The sequence below is a fragment of the Archocentrus centrarchus genome, chromosome 9, assembly GCF_007364275.1.
Source record: "Archocentrus centrarchus isolate MPI-CPG fArcCen1 chromosome 9, fArcCen1, whole genome shotgun sequence".
Lineage (NCBI taxonomy): Eukaryota > Metazoa > Chordata > Actinopteri > Cichliformes > Cichlidae > Archocentrus > Archocentrus centrarchus.
The window spans coordinates 16,117,096-16,137,315 of record NC_044354.1 but is presented as its reverse complement, the minus strand read 5'-3'; the positions used below and the strand labels follow the sequence as shown (position 1 = coordinate 16,137,315).

The 20,220-nt window shown below is 40.9% G+C and overlaps 1 protein-coding gene across 1 annotated transcript in view; it reads right to left on the bottom strand.

Moving 5' to 3' along the window:
- Positions 1–661: 661 nt before the first annotated feature.
- The window catches only part of vcana (versican a), a 50,856-nt gene continuing 31,297 nt past the window's right edge, over positions 662–20,220 (bottom strand). The window contains exons 6-12 of the mRNA XM_030738213.1: positions 7,445–7,558; positions 7,214–7,327; positions 5,662–5,820; positions 5,287–5,369; positions 2,988–3,132; positions 2,674–2,856; positions 662–2,125 (exon numbers count right to left, since the gene is read on the bottom strand). Of these exons, the coding sequence (XP_030594073.1) occupies positions 1,989–2,125; positions 2,674–2,856; positions 2,988–3,132; positions 5,287–5,369; positions 5,662–5,820; positions 7,214–7,327; positions 7,445–7,558 (935 nt within the window). The 3' untranslated portion in view covers positions 662–1,988. The remainder of the gene's footprint in view (positions 2,126–2,673; positions 2,857–2,987; positions 3,133–5,286; positions 5,370–5,661; positions 5,821–7,213; positions 7,328–7,444; positions 7,559–20,220) is intronic.

Sequence of the window (20,220 nt, the reverse complement as noted above, 5' to 3'; positions counted from 1 at the left end):
TGTGCAAGACACTGCAATGCCTTGAAAAATGGTGCACTGGTATTATGTTCCACAGAGTGTGATTCACATGAAGTTTAAATTCATCATTATATGCTTCGTTTCCACAAGTTGTGTGGGTATTATTGAAAACGAAATGTACTGTAATAGTGCACACAATCTCAAGGTTCATGAGTAAGACTGATAGCACTACCTGCTGGTGAAATCCCTGCAGTGCACCCTCAGTACAAAATCTGAATCATTTACATTTGTTCAACTTTGTTACCTGCCCGCTTGAATTTTGTAACACTGTTTTCCAGCATGAAACAACAACTACTGTTATAAGGTTACTACACTATCAAAGCATTAGAAAAAAATCAAACTATGGACACATTAGACCTGCATGAAATCTACCAAAAAACCCTACATAAGCCCAGAGAGAACCCAGACAACAATCAAATCCAAATTAAATTTTGTAAGTAAATAATATTTATATATTTATTTTTATTTGTTTGGTGATTTAAAGCAGGGAAAAAACAGTTTAAAAAAATTTTTCACAAAGGTCCCAGACATTCACATTGTAAAATAATATTTAAAACAAAAAGAAACAAAAAAAAAAAAAAAAAAAAAAAAACAAGAAACACTTATAAATATAAAATTATATTATGTGCACATTAAGGCTAAAACACACACAAATAATCAGACAACAAAACAACATTTCTCCTTTAAAATTTTTCACGTCTGTTAATGTTACTGAGCAAAATTGATGCAGATTATTGCTGATGTGGCTCTCTGAGTTCTTTGGTCCACTGTTGGCATTAAAAACATGTACATTGATGATATGGTTGAGTAATTTCTTTTAGGCTGTTAGTCAGTGAATGCTGCGGGTGTCCTGTTGAACAAACAATACAAATGTTTAAAGAGAACTGCTGGGCCAAGCGACAGAATCATATTTTATCAGTAAAACAAGTAAAGAGATCAAGAGCAGCTTGAAAATAAATTATATGCATCTCTGCCTAAACAGCTGTTACGTTCAAGTCTTTCTGAGTGTTTCACAAAATACATTCTCTCAACGGCTGATTTTAATTGACCACAATAACAGAAAAGATTTTTTTTTTTTTTTTTTTTTTTAGAAATCATACCAAAAGAAGAAGAAGAAAAACATACATATAAGCTACCACACAACAGACAACAGTAAGAGTCGCTGGTGTGTGATTATGCACAGCATTAAAGTTATTGTAAACATGCTGCTGAGACTAATTACAGGCTATGCACTGAACATACTTGAGTAGAAAATAGAGGCTACTTCAGCCATGCTTCCCTTCTTTCGTTTTGAAATAGATGATGGTCATCAATTTCCATCTGTGGATAAAGGCTTTGTCGATAAGTACTTAGAAAGCAGTCTTTCATATTGAACTGTCTCATATAAAAGAAATGTCAGTAACATTTTAAAAAAAATCTTTCCATAGAAATCTCTTTATAAACATTTAGACTGACATACAGTATATCCAATGAAAGCAGAAGAGAAATGAAAGGTGGTAATTAGGCACTAAAAGCTGCCACCACAAAGAAGCTGATAACCCAGCGGTCAGTGAAAGATTTTCCCCAGTCCTGGGTGATATTTTAATCTGTAATCTGAATAACTACTATACAGAAAACCTGCCAAACCATGTCAGAGTAGAATTTGCCCCTTAAATGAGAGTAGTTCTTGCTTTTCCAGTAGCCAGCTGAAAGGTTTTGTTTTTCTTTTTTTTTATAATCCACATTGGCATCGTTATAAAACAGTGCCCCTTGACAAGAAAGGTCTTGTATCTACATCTCTACAAAAAGGCACTTTGTAAGATTCCGTCGTTATCCAAAATGCAAGAAAACTGCAGGTTATCCCTTTTTCTTTCTTTGATGAGTTTTCTCTTGTGCTTTTTCCTTTTTGCTCCTTCCACACAAGCTTCAGGCATGTGTTCTCGTCTCAGGTAGGCTGTGCTATGTTATTTGGTAATCACCGTGTCTTCCACTTATGCTCCATTCCTCCTTCCTCTGTAGCGCTGATGATGAAAGTGGAAGGACTCATCTTGCGAGCTTTTGAAGTTGTTGATGCTGTAGAGTCTATTGTGCTGATGCCGTCTGATAAAGGTCCGCTGATAGCTTGAGGCTGTTGCAGAAAAATCACATTTAACTCTCAACCAATACAACTATTTGTCAAAAACCTGTACCAAACATATTTAAACTCAGTCAACAGGCTGATATCTTATCAAATGCACCAAAAACATACATTTTTTGTGCTTCAATATTAATATTAAAGGGATTGCCATGGGGTCAGCTTTTGTTGTTGGCTGATCAGGGATCAACAGCAAAATGTATGTTAGACACCGAAAAAATGCCCAGCTACACAAAAAACAGCTTTAAGGCTCCTGTCATTTAGAACAGGCTCACAGATTAATTAAGTCTTAAATAAATATTAAAACAGCCTTCACTGTATTAAGAAATGCAAATGAAAATACAAAAATATTGAAGGTTGGGAAAAATGCAACCAAATAACAACATATAAGTAAATGCAAAATAAATAAATGTCAAAATGGTGCATTTGATGGAATAATACATTTTATATTTATTCGATTTTTTTCTATTTTATTTTTTCAGTTTTGACATTTTTGGCCCTCCATACTCTCAGAACAATATCAGCAATATTTTTGTACTTACGGTTCATGCAGGTGATTTTAGGGACATCCCATCGTCCATTCCCACGACAACGGATGGTTGGGACATGTCTCTGAATAAAGCCTGTGCGGCACTGGTACCTCACCAGTGAGTTAATCTCATACCTCTCACGCATGTTCCCAAAGGTGCGTGCATTCTCTACCACAGGAGGCTGACTACAGGCCACTGTGAACCGGAAGAGACAATGACATTCAGATGAGGAATTTTCCAGCAACTGAAGAAATGTATATTTGCCTTAAAAAAAGAAAAAAAGAAAAGTGGATTGGTGCAAATTTAGCAATTTTTTTTCATTTTACCTGTGCCCTTCTTGCAGGTGAAAGTGAGGTGGTAGTTGCAAGGAACATCGTTCCACTGACCATCCTCATGCCATATCATTACTACACAGTCTTCTCCAGAAGAGAAAAAGCTGTCAGGCTGGTTGGGCCTCCAGTTTTCATATTGCTGAAATAAGAGCAGATAAGAGAGTATATTAAACCATATTCTAAACCTAATGGCAATACTTTGCTGCTCTTTTAACCATTAGAATGCACCGCAAAGGGTGCAATAATCTACAGACACGAGTAGGGTCAAGCTACTTTCAGCTGTTCCCTTAGCTCTGTACATTTGATTTAGTAGATTATTACTCCAGATGTCCTTCCTGACACAACCCCTGGGATTTGTGTCTCTTTCCAGAATTGGGGATTTTTTTGTTCCTTGTTAGGCAAAAATGAGCATACCTGTAGACAATAGTAGGATAAAGGTTACCAAATCACAACAAATATTGTTTCTACCTTGTCAAAAGTTTGGATGGGTGAGTGTGTTCAAACTTTTGACTGGTGCTGCAGCTCTTCAGGCAAAAGTAAACCTTAAATCCTTTGCTTTTTTGGGACGTTGTCTATTACTGCAATTCTAACTACTGTCCACAAGAGGGAGAAAGCGTATCTTTGTGTAAACCAACTTAAACTGATAGCAACAGAAACCTGAAGTCATCAAGTCTGAGCAACCCTTTCAGACTCTGTAAAAAGCAGAGAAAATGTTTATAAAATGGGCTCATAAACTTGGTTCAGAGAAGAGCCAGCTGCATTATTATGCTAGAAATGGCACAGTAACCCACAATATATACAAAAATATGAGTAGCTTGGATTTTATAGTCAGTACAGTCTATGTACCTTATTCAGTATCACTAAATGGTGTGACTTCACCTACTTGACATGATTGGCATACAATGTAACAGCTACAGTATCTTTCAGACAATAGAGCTTTGGGATAATGGGCAACCATGAGTCTGTGATGAGATTTCATCACGAGTCTGCATGTCAAGCATTACAAGTATAAATCTCCAGGTACAAAATTCCACAAACACAGATGTACATTTATACATTAATACAGTATACACACAGCTGTTTTGCTGGCATTGATGCTACCTGTGGTCTTTCAGCACATTCTAGGTTCAAAAGGCTTCTTCAAAGCTGTGGCAGCCCCCCCACACCCCTCCACCCCTCCAATCATGCCTCGAGGCTCTGCTCCTCTTTCATTATGGTTAACAAACATGCACTGACTTCCTGCTTGGCTCACTTCAGGTTAACAAATGGCTGACCCATCAACTGCTCAGCAGGCCTGCATCCTCCTCAAAATAATCAAACAAACTTTGATCACCCACACCTAAACACACATCCAAGGGTCTTCCAGCCTGTGTGTTTCAATGCTCTATAGTTATTATTTAATCACTGTTCTTTTCTTTTGCAGTTCTAAATAGTTCACAGTTGTTTAAAAGCAGTCTTATTTATTACGTTTAAGTCCACTGGAGGTGACCACCCACACAGACCCCCCCACCCCCCGGGCACCCTCAATCCAGATTTTTTTCTCTTTCTGCAGCTGAGCACAGGTGCTGTCCATCTGTGTGCCTGCCTGCTTGGTGGCCTTTCCCCCGGGTGGTTGCCTGCTGGCTGGGCCCACTCATGTGTGTGGGGGGATAAAGAGGAACCATACCTGTCTACGCCTGCCAAACTCCTCTCTACGGTGTGTCACTCACACTCTCATCACCCCTCATCTTTCAGCTGTGACACAGTCTCCACAGGAGGCCTGCGCTTATCTTTTAACCCCTAAGCTGCCTTAATGCTTCCTCCCTTTCTCTGGTCCTGGAGGTTCATCTTTGAAGTAAAAACAGCTACAGTAACAGCCTGTACAACAAGGAAGCACACTGCATTCAGCTACTTCTCTGTTAAGTGACCAGCAGTTAGAGTCACGACAGCAAACATGTACTTTCAGTCTGTTTCATGAGTACTGCATTTCTAAACTACATGCCTTTTTCCTTCTCTCTATCTTTTTTTTAAATTTTTTGTTTTGTTAAAGCTATTTGTTTTTAATGCACAGGCCTCACACTCATTAAATGAGTTAAAAGGAAATACACCGTGTCCTCCATCAGATTTATTACTAGAGCAGTCACCAGGGTGTAGCGACATGAGGCGGAGGAGAATGTGTCATGAGAAAGGGAACGCAGCTCCCAGAAAAGAACGACCCTCCCTAAATGACTGAATCTTTCGCCAGCATCACATCACACTGCTTCTGTGCCATGTTTGTTGAGTCAAAAATAAGTGAGAATGCATCCCGTCTTACCATAGGGCTACCATCAGTCCAGTGAAAGTCATTGTCAAACATCTTATCGTTGAGACCGATCCACTGGTAGTCCTGTCCAAGACCTACAGAGTAAAACACAACAGATTATGTTTCTCACTTGCAATATTTCCATTTTAGGACTGGGTAGTCACAGAAAGTGCCAGAGAAAGACCAAGATAGCATGGACATTTTCATTGCCTGAATCCTTATCTTGCATTTTTCCTACCCAACATGTATCCATTTCTGAGGTAGCTTTATGACAGAAAATGTCCTGTTTAAACTTTATAATGTTGAAGTTTTTTTTTTTTAATTAAGAATCATTTTTATCACGTTCCTGTGCTTATTATTGATTATTTACAACTGCCGTTAACTTACGGTTGACATATTGTTGCTCCTCATGAGACAGGATGCTCGTGAGATGAGCCCCGTGCATGCGGCACTCTCTCTCTGCTGTGTCCCAGTTTCTCCTCTGGGGGAAGTACTTGTAGCAGTGCCCCTGAAACTTATGCCAGCCATAGTCACATGTTTCTGTATCTGATGGAAGACAGAATAAGAGGGGATCAGGTATACAGAAAACAGAAAGAGATCTGCAAAAGATCAACAGACATGAAATAACCAAAGGAACAAATGTTAGCTCTTAGTTCAGTCCATGCATTGATCTCACCAGTTAACATTTATGGCATTACCCAGCCTACTAAATGTACAGCAGGCTTTACACCACAGCATACTGATCCATCAGGCCTACTGCCGATGTGATCGCTGTGTAGATGTGAAGACAATACAATTAAGTGCCAATGGCTATTTTGAAGTTTGATTAATATGCTAAAACAGATTGTTTTCAGAGCAATTAACAGTTATTTATATGTGCAAAACTTCTTCCTCTTCTTCTTTCAGCTGCACCCTTTAGGAGTCACCACAGCAGATTGTTTGCCTCATCTCACCCTGTCCCTACCATCCCCTTCTGTCACACCAACCCTCTGCATGTCCTCCTTCACTACATCCATAAAACATTTCTGTGATCATCCTCTTTTCCTCCTGCCTGGCAGCTCCATATTCAACATCTTTTGTCCAGTATATCCACTGGCCCTCCTCTGCACATGCACAAACCATCTCAGCCTTGTCTCTCTAACTTTGTTTCCAAACTGCTCAGTCTGAGCTGTCCCTCTGATATACTCATTTCTGATCCTGTCCACCCTGGTCACTCTCAATGAAAATCTTAGCATCTACAACTTAGAAGGCTAACACACAAACAGAGAGAGGATGTTTCTTCGTGTTATTCCACTTCAAGTTGTTTTTTGGCAAAATTTACTCAGACAGCAGCTGTGTCTGAGTAGCATATCTGGGTGGGATTCACTGAACAAAATTTAGGGTGTAGACACTGGTCAAAAGAAATCATACTGTATGATGCCCTGGGTCCATCACACTTGGTATAAATATACGGTGCCACTGTTAACAATAAAATAGATTTTTCTTATATATTACAGAAATGCCTTGTGCAGATAAGCTTGTTTATCCAGCATGAACTCAGAAACTTCAGTGTAATTTCATCATACAACACTAAAAAGAAACGGTAAAAAAGAAATTATTGTCATGAAATAAAGATAGTGTTAATTAGTCGACTGAAGCCTGAGGACAAGACGTTACTCAGCCATATACAGATAGAATGATATTTCTGTGGTATGTCTAAAATGTAATAACTTTTTTTTCTGGTTCGCTCAGCTGAGTAATTATGTTAAGTGTCTAAATACATTATCACATAAAAGAGGCTATAATGTTTAAGTTTTTATCCTCTCTTATATGCATATAGCATAAGCTCAGTCGAGACAGTTGAGACCAGTCCAAACCCACCAATGAGTTTTATTGATGTGAAACAGAATAATAAGAAAGAATTTAGAGATAAAATTTGTTAAATTAACTCTAAACTTACCCTCCTCACAATACAGCCCAGCATAGCTTGGGAGGCACATGCATGTGAAAGAAGCCAAGCCATCAACACATGTACCTCCATTGCGGCAAGGGTTTGACTGACACTCATCAGTATCTTCATAAGAAACAGACATAATTAATAACAGCACAATACCAGAACAACATCTAGCCCTAGTAATATTAAATGTAATACTAGCAATGCTACTTGTGAGATTTGCAAGGACTGTCCTACCTATCTCACATCGATGACCACTGTAACCAGGAGCACAGTGGCAGGCATAGGTGCTGCCACTCTTCCAGCAAGATCCTCCATTTAGACAAATGTTCTCTGCGCATGAGTTAATTCCTGATAAAAAAATAAAATAAAAGATGAATTATACAGAAATTTATGTGAGCTTTAATATTTTGCTGTATTTTCTTTGCCAGATGTTTAAAAAAAACATACCAGGAATATCCACGGTCTCGCCAACCACAGTGTGCCCCAAATCAACTCCTGCATTAGGCAGTGCAGTTGTTTCCTCCTCGTTGTTTGGTGGTATTCCTTCAATAAGTGATGGTGACGCAGTAACATCACTGCCCAGTTTCTCATCTTCTTCAGAAAATGTTGATGGTGTGGTTGATACAAATGCATCTAGCTGGCTCTGCATCTGGGCTGGTGATACTGCTCTCAACTGGGTGGTAGTGGGTATTTCAGTGTAAGTAGAGACATCTATGTCACCTCTCCCAGAGGTGATATCAGCACCCTCCTTCTCTGAAGCTTCTGTAGCATTTACCTTAAATACTTTCTTGATTTCATCTGGGGAAAGAGGCCTTTGTTCTATATCAATAATCTTTGGCATCTTTGTAGTCATCAGTTCGCCAGATAGATTATCATAGCTGTGAGATGAAATCTCAGAACTTACAGACCCACTTTCCGCCTCATTATTAGGGACATGAGGTGACTTAGTTGTGGGAGATAGGAGCTCGGGGGAGATGTTCTCAACCTCATCATCACCCAGCTTAACAGTGCTTGCTGTAGTCATGTCTTCTTCTTGAGAACTAGAAACTGATTCCACACTGGTTGGAGCTAATGCCTCAACAGTGATAGCCTCGGCTATTACAGCTGGTTTAGTTTCCTTTTCATTTGAGCTGGTAGAGACATCTGGAGCCTCTGTGTTTGTCACATCTGCATCTTGTGTCTCCTTGCTTTCAGAAAATGTTGGTTCCAACTTAAAAGATGATGATGTATTGAATGGCTTAATAGATCTGGTCACAGCAGGGGACTGTGTTGCATAGGCTGTAGTGCTAAAGATCTTATGTGATTTCTGACTCGAGGTTTGTTCAACCTTAAAAGATTCTGGCTCATCTGTTTGGGTGCTTGCTGGCTGAGAGGATAAAGTGCTAGTAATCACATTCATCTTAGCAGTGGATAGACTGGGAGTGACAGAGTCAGACCCAAAGGTGCTAGATTTAATTTCACCTGAACTTTCTTCTCCTGTCGAAATTATTAAACTTGTTTCTGTTGATATAAAGCTCTCCTCACTCTCCATTGGAGTTTTGACATAACTTGAATTGTCTTTATCAGTTGAGTTATCCTTCTCATGTGACACTACAGCTGACTTCTCAGTGGCAGAGAGGGAAGTGGTAAGGGCAGGTTCTGTGATCATTTTGGATGATTGGTCAGTAATTTCTGAAGTGGACACCAGCCCTCCAATCTGAGTGCTAGACATTGAGGACACAGATGGGGATGGAGTCTTTTTTGTTTCAAAGGAAAGCAAGTAAGTTGGTTCACTTAAGCTCTCTGGTGTTGTGTCTACAGAGCTTGACACTGTAGGAGATGCTGAGTCAGCAGCTATAGTTTCTTCTTCTTCAGGTTTGGCAGTTATGTCACTTTGAAGTTTTACAGTTGTAGATTCTATCCCAACCGGCTCTGCTCCTGTCCCCATGTGAGATGAAGTTATTATAGCATGAGAACCACTTTCTGCATCAGTCGAAGCTTTCGGTGCTGTGATTTTAACTTCAGTCTGGGCAGTTACATCACTTTGGCGTAACATCTCACTAGACAACATCGGGCTTGTTGTGGCTGGCACAGTTTTCTCAGATGTGATGCCAGTGTCGGGAGTATGCATGATCTCAGAACTGGCTTGCTCAGTACTAAGCAGTGAGGAGGGTGTAGATGTTACTGGTATTTCAGTGGCCCAACCTTTCAAAGACGATGTTGAAGTTTTCTCGGAGCTTTCTCCTGCAGAGTCACCATCATCTAAAGGTTCATCATCAGATGCTTTACTGGTTTCATCAGTCATGCCATGACTTGTAGCTGTTGTCTGAATTGTGGGTAATGAGGCCATGGATTTTTCTTTTTTAGCTGTGGTGACCACATAATCTTCACTGGACACTGGGGTGACAAAGCTAGAGTCTGCTGTTTCAGTTAAGGTTTGAGAAGGTAAAGATGAGGAAGTGGAAATCTCAGTAGTGCCTTCTTGGAATAGATCAGGCACTGGTTTGGTAGTCTCAACTGAGAAAACTATATGTGGTGTGGTTAAATCATAGATGTCTTCAGAGCTTGACTCCATGGACACGGAAATAGCTTGTGTGGCCTGTGGCGATTGTGTGCCTTTCACTTCGCTTGATGTCTCTACAGTAGAAACATCTTTCACAGGTGGTGATTCTGAGGTGGACAACAAGTATTCAGAAGATGTTGGGAATGATGAATCACTGGCTGAGGTTGGCGTAGGACTCAAAAAGGTGTCAACAACAGTTCCCGAACCCTCTGGTTCTTCTGTAACCTCCAGCTTTTGGGTCATTGTAATTGCAGTGACACCCCCAGCTTCCTCTGTCTGAATAGTTGGATAAAATGAAGAAGAAGGAACTATAGACATAGTATCTACATCAATTATTATATCATCTTTGGTAATAGGCTCTGGACTGTAGCTGTCTTCTTTCATACCATCTGTAACTGCAGAGAATAATTTATCTTCCTGTTCTGTATCCTCTGTGAATATGATAGAGGTGCTGGTTGATGGTTTAGATACATGCAGGACTATGGTGGGTGCCTGTTCAGTTAATCCATCCTTGGCTTGGCTGCTACTGGAAGTAATGATCTCAACCTGCTGGTCTGTAACGCTGTGATACATAACAGTAGGAATTGGGGTAGATATTGATGTAAATTCATCTTGTTTATGCTCACTACTGAAGCTTACTGTGTCGAAGCCAACAACACTCTGATTGCTTACTGAGGCATCAGCTGTATGGGAGAGCAGGGCTGTATAGGAGGATAGTGTTGTGTGCTCAGCCACAGCAACATCATCTTTCTCAGTGCTTGAAAGGGAATGATCTGTTGCGGGAGTAATTTTACTCTCCTGTGAGAAATCCTTCTTATCAGATGTTGGTGTTGCTGAAACAAAACCTGCAGATTCACCTACTGCTTCTGTAAATGTGACACTCTCCACTTCTAAAGACTTTGAGGTCAAGTTCACAGTGGTTTGGTTGCCAGAACTCTCTGTCTCTGTCAAAGCTGAAGTTGGTGCTGATTTTTCAGTTGAAATAGCATATGTTGTTGTGTATGGCTTCTCAGTGCTGTATAGAGAAGACGCTGTAGTTACAGTAGATTTAGGAACATCAGGACCATCATCTTCTGTATACACTGAACTTGTACCTGTTGAGAAAATTGTACTATCCAAAGCTGCTGAAGCTGGCTGTTCAGGTACTCTTGTGGAGGATGGCGATGAAAATGACCCACTTAAGTCATCACCTGACCATTCATCTTCATCTGTGATTGCCCCACTGCTCTGACCAGCAGAGTACATCTCAGGGCTTGTCATGGGTGCAGATTGGGTTGATGACACAAATTCTTTGGTAATCTGTGTACTGGACTGAGTTGACAACGCAACACTGACCATGTCAGATGTGCTGTCAGTCTCATCAGTTTCAGTCTCATCTGTTTGCACAGTAAATTCTTCTTGTGGTTTTGTAGTAGTTTCACTTGATACGTCACCACCTGATCCATCCTGACTTGATTCCAAATCAGAGTCTTCAGGTAAGCTACCTGAGTTTTCCATGTCAATGTCGGCAGAGGTTATCATTGAGGTGATGATGGGTATCGCCATTGGCCGAGAACTTTTAAGTGTATAGGGATTAGTTGTGAAAGTTGTAAAAGCTCTGTCACTTGAACCTTCTTCATCAACAAATATGGATGTATGTGATGGACTAAATGTGGTTGCTGATTCCACAGAGGGCTGTTCAGAGGCTGTTTCTTCTTCTAAAGTTTCATCTGTGTATGCAGATGTGTCATCTCCAGAAAATTCTGCATCGGTAGAATGACCTCTTTCTGACTCAGACAGAGAAGTTGTCACTGCCTCAGTCATGGTAGATAACTGGTGAGCATCTGTAAAGTGCCCTGTCATGAACTCATAGGAGAACCGGGAAGAAGATTCAACACCAGGCTGTGATGTGCTGTGAGTCAAATCTTGTTGGCTTTCATTTGTTGCCATAGAGGATGTGACTGTTCTTTGAGACTGGATGAAAGCAGTTGCTGGTGTTGATGTCGCAGTGATGAAGTCAAAAGCAACAGTTGTATTGCTTAAAATCTCTGTTGTTTCACCTGGAGTTGTATCACTGACAGAAGACATTGGAGAAAATAGATCTACAGGTTGGTAACTTGATGAAGAGGGCCTAGGAGATACCACTGCCTTATCAGTAAAAAGGGAAAGTAAGGCGTTATCTGTCTCATCTGTGAAAGGATTGTCAAAATATGTGATTGGACTTGCTGTTGATGCCGTTGTGACAAGGGAGGAACCTATAGGAACTGCATGGATTGAAATGGGACTCGTAGTTATCCCTTCACCTGAGGTCTCAGCGTCTGTTATTGAGGAAGAAGAAATTTCATCTTCTGTAACTGAAGAAAAGTTTCTTTGTGTTTCAGGAGACATTACTGTTGAACCCTCAGTGCTGTAGAGTGATGAAGCAGGAGTCAAAGCTATTTCTGAAGTATGAATTGTTTTGACTGTCTGCACAATAGTTGCTGTAGTGTTTGAACCTTCAGTAAAATCAGTGCTGTCTCCAGAACTCTCTGCACCTGTGCTACTCAGAATAGATGCAGTGTATGGATTTTTGGTTGATGGGCTCAGAGAAGGAAACAACTTAATCATGGTAGGGTCAATGCTTTTACTTTCTACTTCAGTTTCAAAAGTAGTTGTAAGTGATGGCACTTTAGTCTGATCAATATCAAGATGTTGTGTTACAGCTAGTGAGGATGGTATTGATTCCACCATGCTGAAAACAGAAATGTCTCTGTAAGAAGAGGTTGTAGTGAACGTGTCTAAGGTAGTTTCACTCATTTTAATTTCAAACTCAGATTCTGGAACAGTGCTAAGTGATGGCACTTGAGTCTTATCAATATCCAGATGTTCTGTTACTTCTAATGATGATGATATTACAGATGGAGAAATGTCTCTGAAAGAAGAGGTTGTAGTGAACGTGTCTAAGGTGTGGTCACCTGAAATTTCCTCATCCATTGTAGTAACAACTGGAGATGTCTCTGTCTTAGTGAAAGGAGACACAGAAGTCTTTTCTGTCTGATCTGAGAGAGTACTGTCGTCGTCCTCAATTGCTGTTCCACGTGGTTTCTCTGTTGTGAACAATGAGGAAGTCGTAGGAACTGCAGTGACATTTCTAATGATCTCAGTTTTCTCTTCCCGTGAACTTTCCTCTACTGTTGATGGCAGACTAGAACTGTCCTCAGGTGTTACTGAATATTCATCTGATGTACTTGTGGTAACTGATCCTTGGGCTCCAGATGACATTGGTGTTGGCATCTGCGTAGTGTAGAGTGATGAAGATGTCATAAAAGCAGTTTTTGAAGCATCACTTGAGTACACTGCAGATGTTGTGATGCTTGACTCTTCAGGGAAATCAGTAGTGGTGTCTCCAGAACTCTCTGCATCTTTGCTAGTCAGGGCTGATGCAGTGTAGGGTTTTTTAGTTGATGGACTCAGGGAAGCAAAGGTCTCCATCACAGTAGTTTCACTCATTTTAATTTCAAACTCAGATTCTGGAACAGTGCTAAGTGATGGCACGTGAGTCTTATCAATATCCAGATGTTCTGTTACTTCTAATGATGATGATATTACAGATGGAGATACATCTCTGTAAGACGAGGTTGCAGTGAACATGTCTTGGGTGTGGTCACCTAAAATTTCCTCATCCATTGTAGTAACAACTGGGGATGTCTCTGTCTTAGTGAAAGGAGAAACAGAAGTCTTTTCTGTCTGATCTGAGACAGTACTATGGTCGTCCTCAACTGCTGTTCCACTTGGTTTCTCTGTTGTGAACAATGAGGAACTTGTAGGAACTGCAGTGACATTTCTAATAACCTCAGTTGTCTCTTCTCGTAAACTTTCATCTACTGTTGACGGCAGGCTAGAACTGTCTTCTGCTGTTACTGAATATTCATCTGACGTACTTGTGCTAACTGATCCTTGGGTTCCAGATGACACTGATGTTGGTGTCTGAGTACTGTAGAGTGATGAAGATGTCATAAAAGCAGTTTTTGAAGTATCACTTGAGTACATTGCGGAGGTTGTGATGCTTGACTCTTCAGGGAAATCAGTAGTGGTGCCTCCAGAACTCTCTGCATCTTTGCTAGTCAGGGCTGATGCAGTGTAGGGTTTTTTAGTTGATGGACTCAGGGAAGCAAAGGACTCCATCACAGTAGTTTCACTCATTTTAATTTCAAACTCAGATTCTGGAAAAGTGCTAAGTGATGACACTTTAGTTTGATCGCTATCCAGATGTTCTGTTACTTCTAATGATGATGATATTACAGATGGAGATACATCTCTGTAAGACGAGGTTGCGGTGAACATGTCTTGGGTGTGGTCACTTGAAATTTTCTCATCCATTGTAGTAACAACTGGAGATGTCTCTGTCTTAGTGAAAGGAGACACAGAAGTCTTTTCTGTCTGATCTGAGAGAGTACTGTCGTGTTCCTCAATTGCTGTTCCACTTGGTTTCTCTGTTGTGAACAATGAGGAAGTCGTAGGAACTGCAGTGACATTTCTAATGATCTCAGTTTTCTCTTCCTGTGAACTTTCCTCTGCTGTTGATGGCAGGCTAGAACTGTCCTCAGGTGTTACTGAATATTCATCTGATGTACTTGTGGAAACAGATCCTTGGGTTCCAGATAACATTGGTGTTGGCGTCTGAGTACTGTAGAGTGATGAAGATGTCATAAAAGCAGTTTTTGAAGCATCACTTGAGTACACTGCAGATGTTGTGATGCTTGACTCTTCAGGGAAATCAGTAGTGGTGTCTCCAGAACTCTCTGCATCTTTGCTAGTCAGGGCTGATGCAGTGTAGGGTTTTTTAGCTGATGGACTCAGGGAAGCAAAGGACTCCATCACAGTAGTTTCACTCATTTTAATTTCAAACTCAGATTCTGGAACAGTGCTAAGTGATGGCACTTTAGTTTGATCGCTATCCAGATGTTCTGTTACTTCTAATGATGATGATATTACAGATGGAGATACATCTCTGTAAGACGAGGTTGCGGTGAACATGTCTTGGGTGTGGTCACCTGAAATTTCCTCATCCATTGTAGTAACAACTGGAGATGTCTCTGTCTTAGTGAAAGGAGACACAGAAGTCTTTTCTGTCTGATCTGAGAGAGTACTGTCGTCTTCCTCAATTGCTGTTCCACGTGGTTTCTCTGTTGTGAACAATGAGGAAGTCGTAGGAACTGCAGTGACATTTCTAATGATCTCAGTTTTCTCTTCCTGTGAACTTTCCTCTACTGTTGATGGCAGACTAGAACTGTCCTCAGGTGTTACTGAATATTCATCTGATGTACTTGTCGAAACAGATCCTTGGGTTCCAGATGACATTGGTGTTGGCGTCTGCGTAGTGTAGAGTGATGAAGATGTCAAAAAAGCAGTTTCTGAAGCATCACTTGAGTACACTGCAGATGTTGTGATGCTTGACTCTTCAGGGAAATCAGTAGTGGTGTCTCCAGAACTCTCTGCATCTTTGCTAGTCAGGGCTGATGCAGTGTAGGGTTTTTTAGTTGATGGACTCAGGGAAGCAAAGGACTCCATCACAGTAGTTTCACTCATTTTAATTTCAAACTCAGATTCTGGAACAGTGCTAAGTGATGGCACTTGAGTCTTATCAATATCCAGATGTTCTGTTACTTCTAATGATGATGATATTACAGATGGAGATACATCTCTGTAAGACGAGGTTTCGGTGAACATGTCTTGGGTGTGGTCACCTGAAATTTCCTCATCCATTGTAGTAACAACTGGAGATGTCTCTGTCTTAGTGAAAGGAGACACAGAAGTCTTTTCTGTCTGATCTGAGAGAGTACTATGGTCGTCCTCAATTGTTGTTCCACGTGGTTTCTCTGTTGTGAACAATGAGGAAGTCGTAGGAACTGCAGTGACATTTCTAATGATCTCAGTTTTCTCTTCCTGTGAACTTTCCTCTGCTGTTGATGGCAGACTAGAACTGTCCTCAGGTGTTACTGAATATTCATCTGATGTACTTGTGGAAACAGATCCTTGGGTTCCAGATGACATTGGTGTTGGCGTCTGAGTACTGTAGAGTGATGAAGATGTCAAAAAAGCAGTTTTTGAAGTATCACTTGAGTACATTGCAGAGGTTGTGATGCTTGACTCTTCAGGGAAATCAGTAGTGGTGTCTCCAGAACTCTCTGCATCTTTGCTAGTCAGGGCTGATGCAGTGTAGGGTTTTTTAGTTGATGGACTCAGGGAAGCAAAGGACTCCATCACAGTAGTTTCACTCATTTTAATTTCAAACTCAGATTCTGGAAAAGTGCTAAGTGATGGCACTTTAGTTTGATCGCTATCAAGATATTCTGTTACTTCTAATGATGATGATATTACAGATGGAGATACATCTCTGTAAGACGAGGTTGCGGTGAACATGTCTTGGGTGTGGTCACCTGAAATTTCCTCATCCATTGTAGTAACAACTGGAGATGTCTCTGTCTTAGTGAAAGGAGACACAGAAGTCTTTTCTGTCTGATCTGAGAGAGTACTATGGTCGTCCTCAATTGCTGTTCCACTTGGTTTCTCTGTTGTGAACAATGAGGAAGTCGTAGGAACTGCAGTGACATTTCTAATGATCTCAGTTTTCTCTTCCTGTGAACTTTCCTCTGCTGTTGATGGCAGACTAGAACTGTCCTCAGGTGTTACTGAATATTCATCTGATGTACTTGTGGAAACAGATCCTTGGGTTCCAGATGACATTGGTGTTGGCGTCTGAGTACTGTAGAGTGATGAAGATGTCAAAAAAGCAGTTTTTGAAGCATCACTTGAGTACACTGCAGATGTTGTGATGCTTGACTCTTCAGGGAAATCAGTAGTGGTGTCTCCAGAACTCTCTGCATCTTTGCTAGTCAGGGCTGATGCAGTGTAGGGTTTTTTAGTTGATGGACTCAGGGAAGCAAAGGACTCCATCACAGTAGTTTCACTCATTTTAATTTCAAACTCAGATTCTGGAACAGTGCTAAGTGATGGCACTTGAGTCTTATCAATATCCAGATGTTCTGTTACTTCTAATGATGATGATATTACAGATGGAGATACATCTCTGTAAGACGAGGTTGCGGTGAACATGTCTTGGGTGTGGTCACCTGAAATTTCCTCATCCATTGTAGTAACAACTGGAGATGTCTCTGTTTTAGTGAAAGGAGACACAGAAGTCTTTTCTGTCTGATCTGAGAGAGTACTATGGTCATCCTCAACTGCTGTTCCACTTGGCTTCTCTGTTGTGAACAATGAGGAACTTGTAGGAACTGCCGTGACATTTCTAATGATCTCAGTTTTCTCTTCTCGTGAACTTTCCTCTGCTGTTGATGGCAGACTAGAACTGTCCTCAGGTGTTACTGAATATTCATCTGATGTACTTGTGGAAACAGATCCTTGGGTTCCAGATGACATTGGTGTTGGCGTCTGAGTACTGTAGCGTGATGAAGATGTCATAAAAGCAGTTTTTGAAGCATCACTTGAGTACACTGCAGATGTTGTGATGCTTGACTCTTCAGGGAAATCAGTAGTGGTGTCTCCAGAACTCTCTGCATCTTTGCTAGTCAGGGCTGATGCAGTGTAGGGTTTTTTAGTTGATGGACTCAGGGAAGCAAAGGACTCCATCACAGTAGTTTCACTCATTTTAATTTCAAACTCAGATTCTGGAACAGTGCTAAGTGATGGCACTTGAGTCTTATCAATATCCAGATGTTCTGTTACTTCTAATGATGATGATATTACAGATGGAGATACATCTCTGTAAGACGAGGTTTCGGTGAACATGTCTTGGGTGTGGTCACCTGAAATTTCCTCATCCATTGTAGTAACAACTGGAGATGTCTCTGTCTTAGTGAAAGGAGACACAGAAGTCTTTTCTGTCTGATCTGAGAGAGTACTATGGTCGTCCTCAATTGTTGTTCCACGTGGTTTCTCTGTTGTGAACAATGAGGAAGTCGTAGGAACTGCAGTGACATTTCTAATGATCTCAGTTTTCTCTTCCTGTGAACTTTCCTCTGCTGTTGATGGCAGACTAGAACTGTCCTCAGGTGTTACTGAATATTCATCTGATGTACTTGTGGAAACAGATCCTTGCGTTCCAGATGACATTGGTGTTGGCGTCTGAGTACTGTAGAGTGATGAAGATGTCAAAAAAGCAGTTTTTGAAGTATCACTTGAGTACATTGCAGAGGTTGTGATGCTTGACTCTTCAGGGAAATCAGTAGTGGTGTCTCCAGAACTCTCTGCATCTTTGCTAGTCAGGGCTGATGCAGTGTAGGGTTTTTTAGTTGATGGACTCAGGGAAGCAAAGGACTCCATCACAGTAGTTTCACTCATTTTAATTTCAAACTCAGATTCTGGAAAAGTGCTAAGTGATGGCACTTTAGTTTGATCGCTATCAAGATATTCTGTTACTTCTAATGATGATGATATTACAGATGGAGATACATCTCTGTAAGACGAGGTTGCGGTGAACATGTCTTGGGTGTGGTCACCTGAAATTTCCTCATCCATTGTAGTAACAACTGGAGATGTCTCTGTCTTAGTGAAAGGAGACACAGAAGTCTTTTCTGTCTGATCTGAGAGAGTACTATGGTCGTCCTCAATTGCTGTTCCACTTGGTTTCTCTGTTGTGAACAATGAGGAAGTCGTAGGAACTGCAGTGACATTTCTAATGATCTCAGTTTTCTCTTCCTGTGAACTTTCCTCTGCTGTTGATGGCAGACTAGAACTGTCCTCAGGTGTTACTGAATATTCATCTGATGTACTTGTGGAAACAGATCCTTGCGTTCCAGATGACATTGGTGTTGGCGTCTGAGTACTGTAGAGTGATGAAGATGTCAAAAAAGCAGTTTTTGAAGTATCACTTGAGTACATTGCAGAGGTTGTGATGCTTGACTCTTCAGGGAAATCAGTAGTGGTGTCTCCAGAACTCTCTGCATCTTTGCTAGTCAGGGCTGATGCAGTGTAGGGTTTTTTAGTTGATGGACTCAGGGAAGCAAAGGACTCCATCACAGTAGTTTCACTCATTTTAATTTCAAACTCAGATTCTGGAACAGTGCTAAGTGATGGCACTTTAGTTTGATCGCTATCAAGATATTCTGTTACTTCTAATGATGATGATATTACAGATGGAGATACATCTCTGTAAGACGAGGTTGCGGTGAACATGTCTTGGGTGTGGTCACCTGAAATTTCCTCATCCATTGTAGTAACAACTGGAGATGTCTCTGTCTTAGTGAAAGGAGACACAGAAGTCTTTTCTGTCTGATCTGAGAGAGTACTATGGTCGTCCTCAATTGCTGTTCCACTTGGTTTCTCTGTTGTGAACAATGAGGAAGTCGTAGGAACTGCAGTGACATTTCTAATGATCTCAGTTTTCTCTTCCGTGAACTTTCCTCTGCTGTTGATGGCAGACTAGAACTGTCCTCAGGTGTTACTGAATATTCATCTGATGTACTTGTGGAAACAGATCCTTGGGTTCCAGATGACATTGGTGTTGGCGTCTGAGTACTGTAGAGTGATGAAGATGTCAAAAAAGCAGTTTTTGAAGTATCACTTGAGTACACTTGCAGAGGTTGTGATGCTTGACTCTTCAGGGAAATCAGTAGTGGTGTCTCCAGAACTCTCTGCATCTTTGCTAGTCAGGGCTGATGCAGTGTAGGGTTTTTTAGTTGATGGACTCAGGGAAGCAAAGGACTCCATCACAGTAGTTTCACTCATTTTAATTTCAAACTCAGATTCTGGAACAGTGCTAAGTGATGGCACTTTAGTTTGATCGCTATCAAGATATTCTGTTACTTCTAATGATGATGATATTACAGATGGAGATACATCTCTGTAAGACGAGGTTGCGGTGAACATGTCTTGGGTGTGGTCACCTGAAATTTCCTCATCCATTGTAGTAACAACTGGAGATGTCTCTGTCTTAGTGAAAGGAGACACAGAAGTCTTTTCTGTCTGATCTGAGAGAGTACTATGGTCGTCCTCAATTGTTGTTCCACGTGGTTTCTCTTTTGTGAACAATGAGGAAGTCGTAGGAACTGCAGTGACATTTCTAATGATCTCAGTTTTCTCTTCCTGTGAACTTCCCTCTGCTGTTGATGGCATACTAGAACTGTCCTCAGGTGTTACTGAATATTCATCTGATGTACTTGTGGAAACAGATCCTTGGGTTCCAGATGACATTGGTGTTGGCGTCTGAGTACTGTAGCGTGATGAAGATGTCATAAAAGCAGTTTTTGAAGCATCACTTGAGTACACTGCAGATGTTGTGATGCTTGACTCTTCAGGGAAATCAGTAGTGGTGTCTCCAGAACTCTCTGCATCTTTGCTAGTCAGGGCTGATGCAGTGTAGGGTTTTTTAGTTGATGGACTCAGGGAAGCAAAGGACTCCATCACAGTAGTTTCACTCATTTTAATTTCAAACTCAGATTCTGGAACAGTGCTAAGTGATGGCACTTGAGTCTTATCAATATCCAGATGT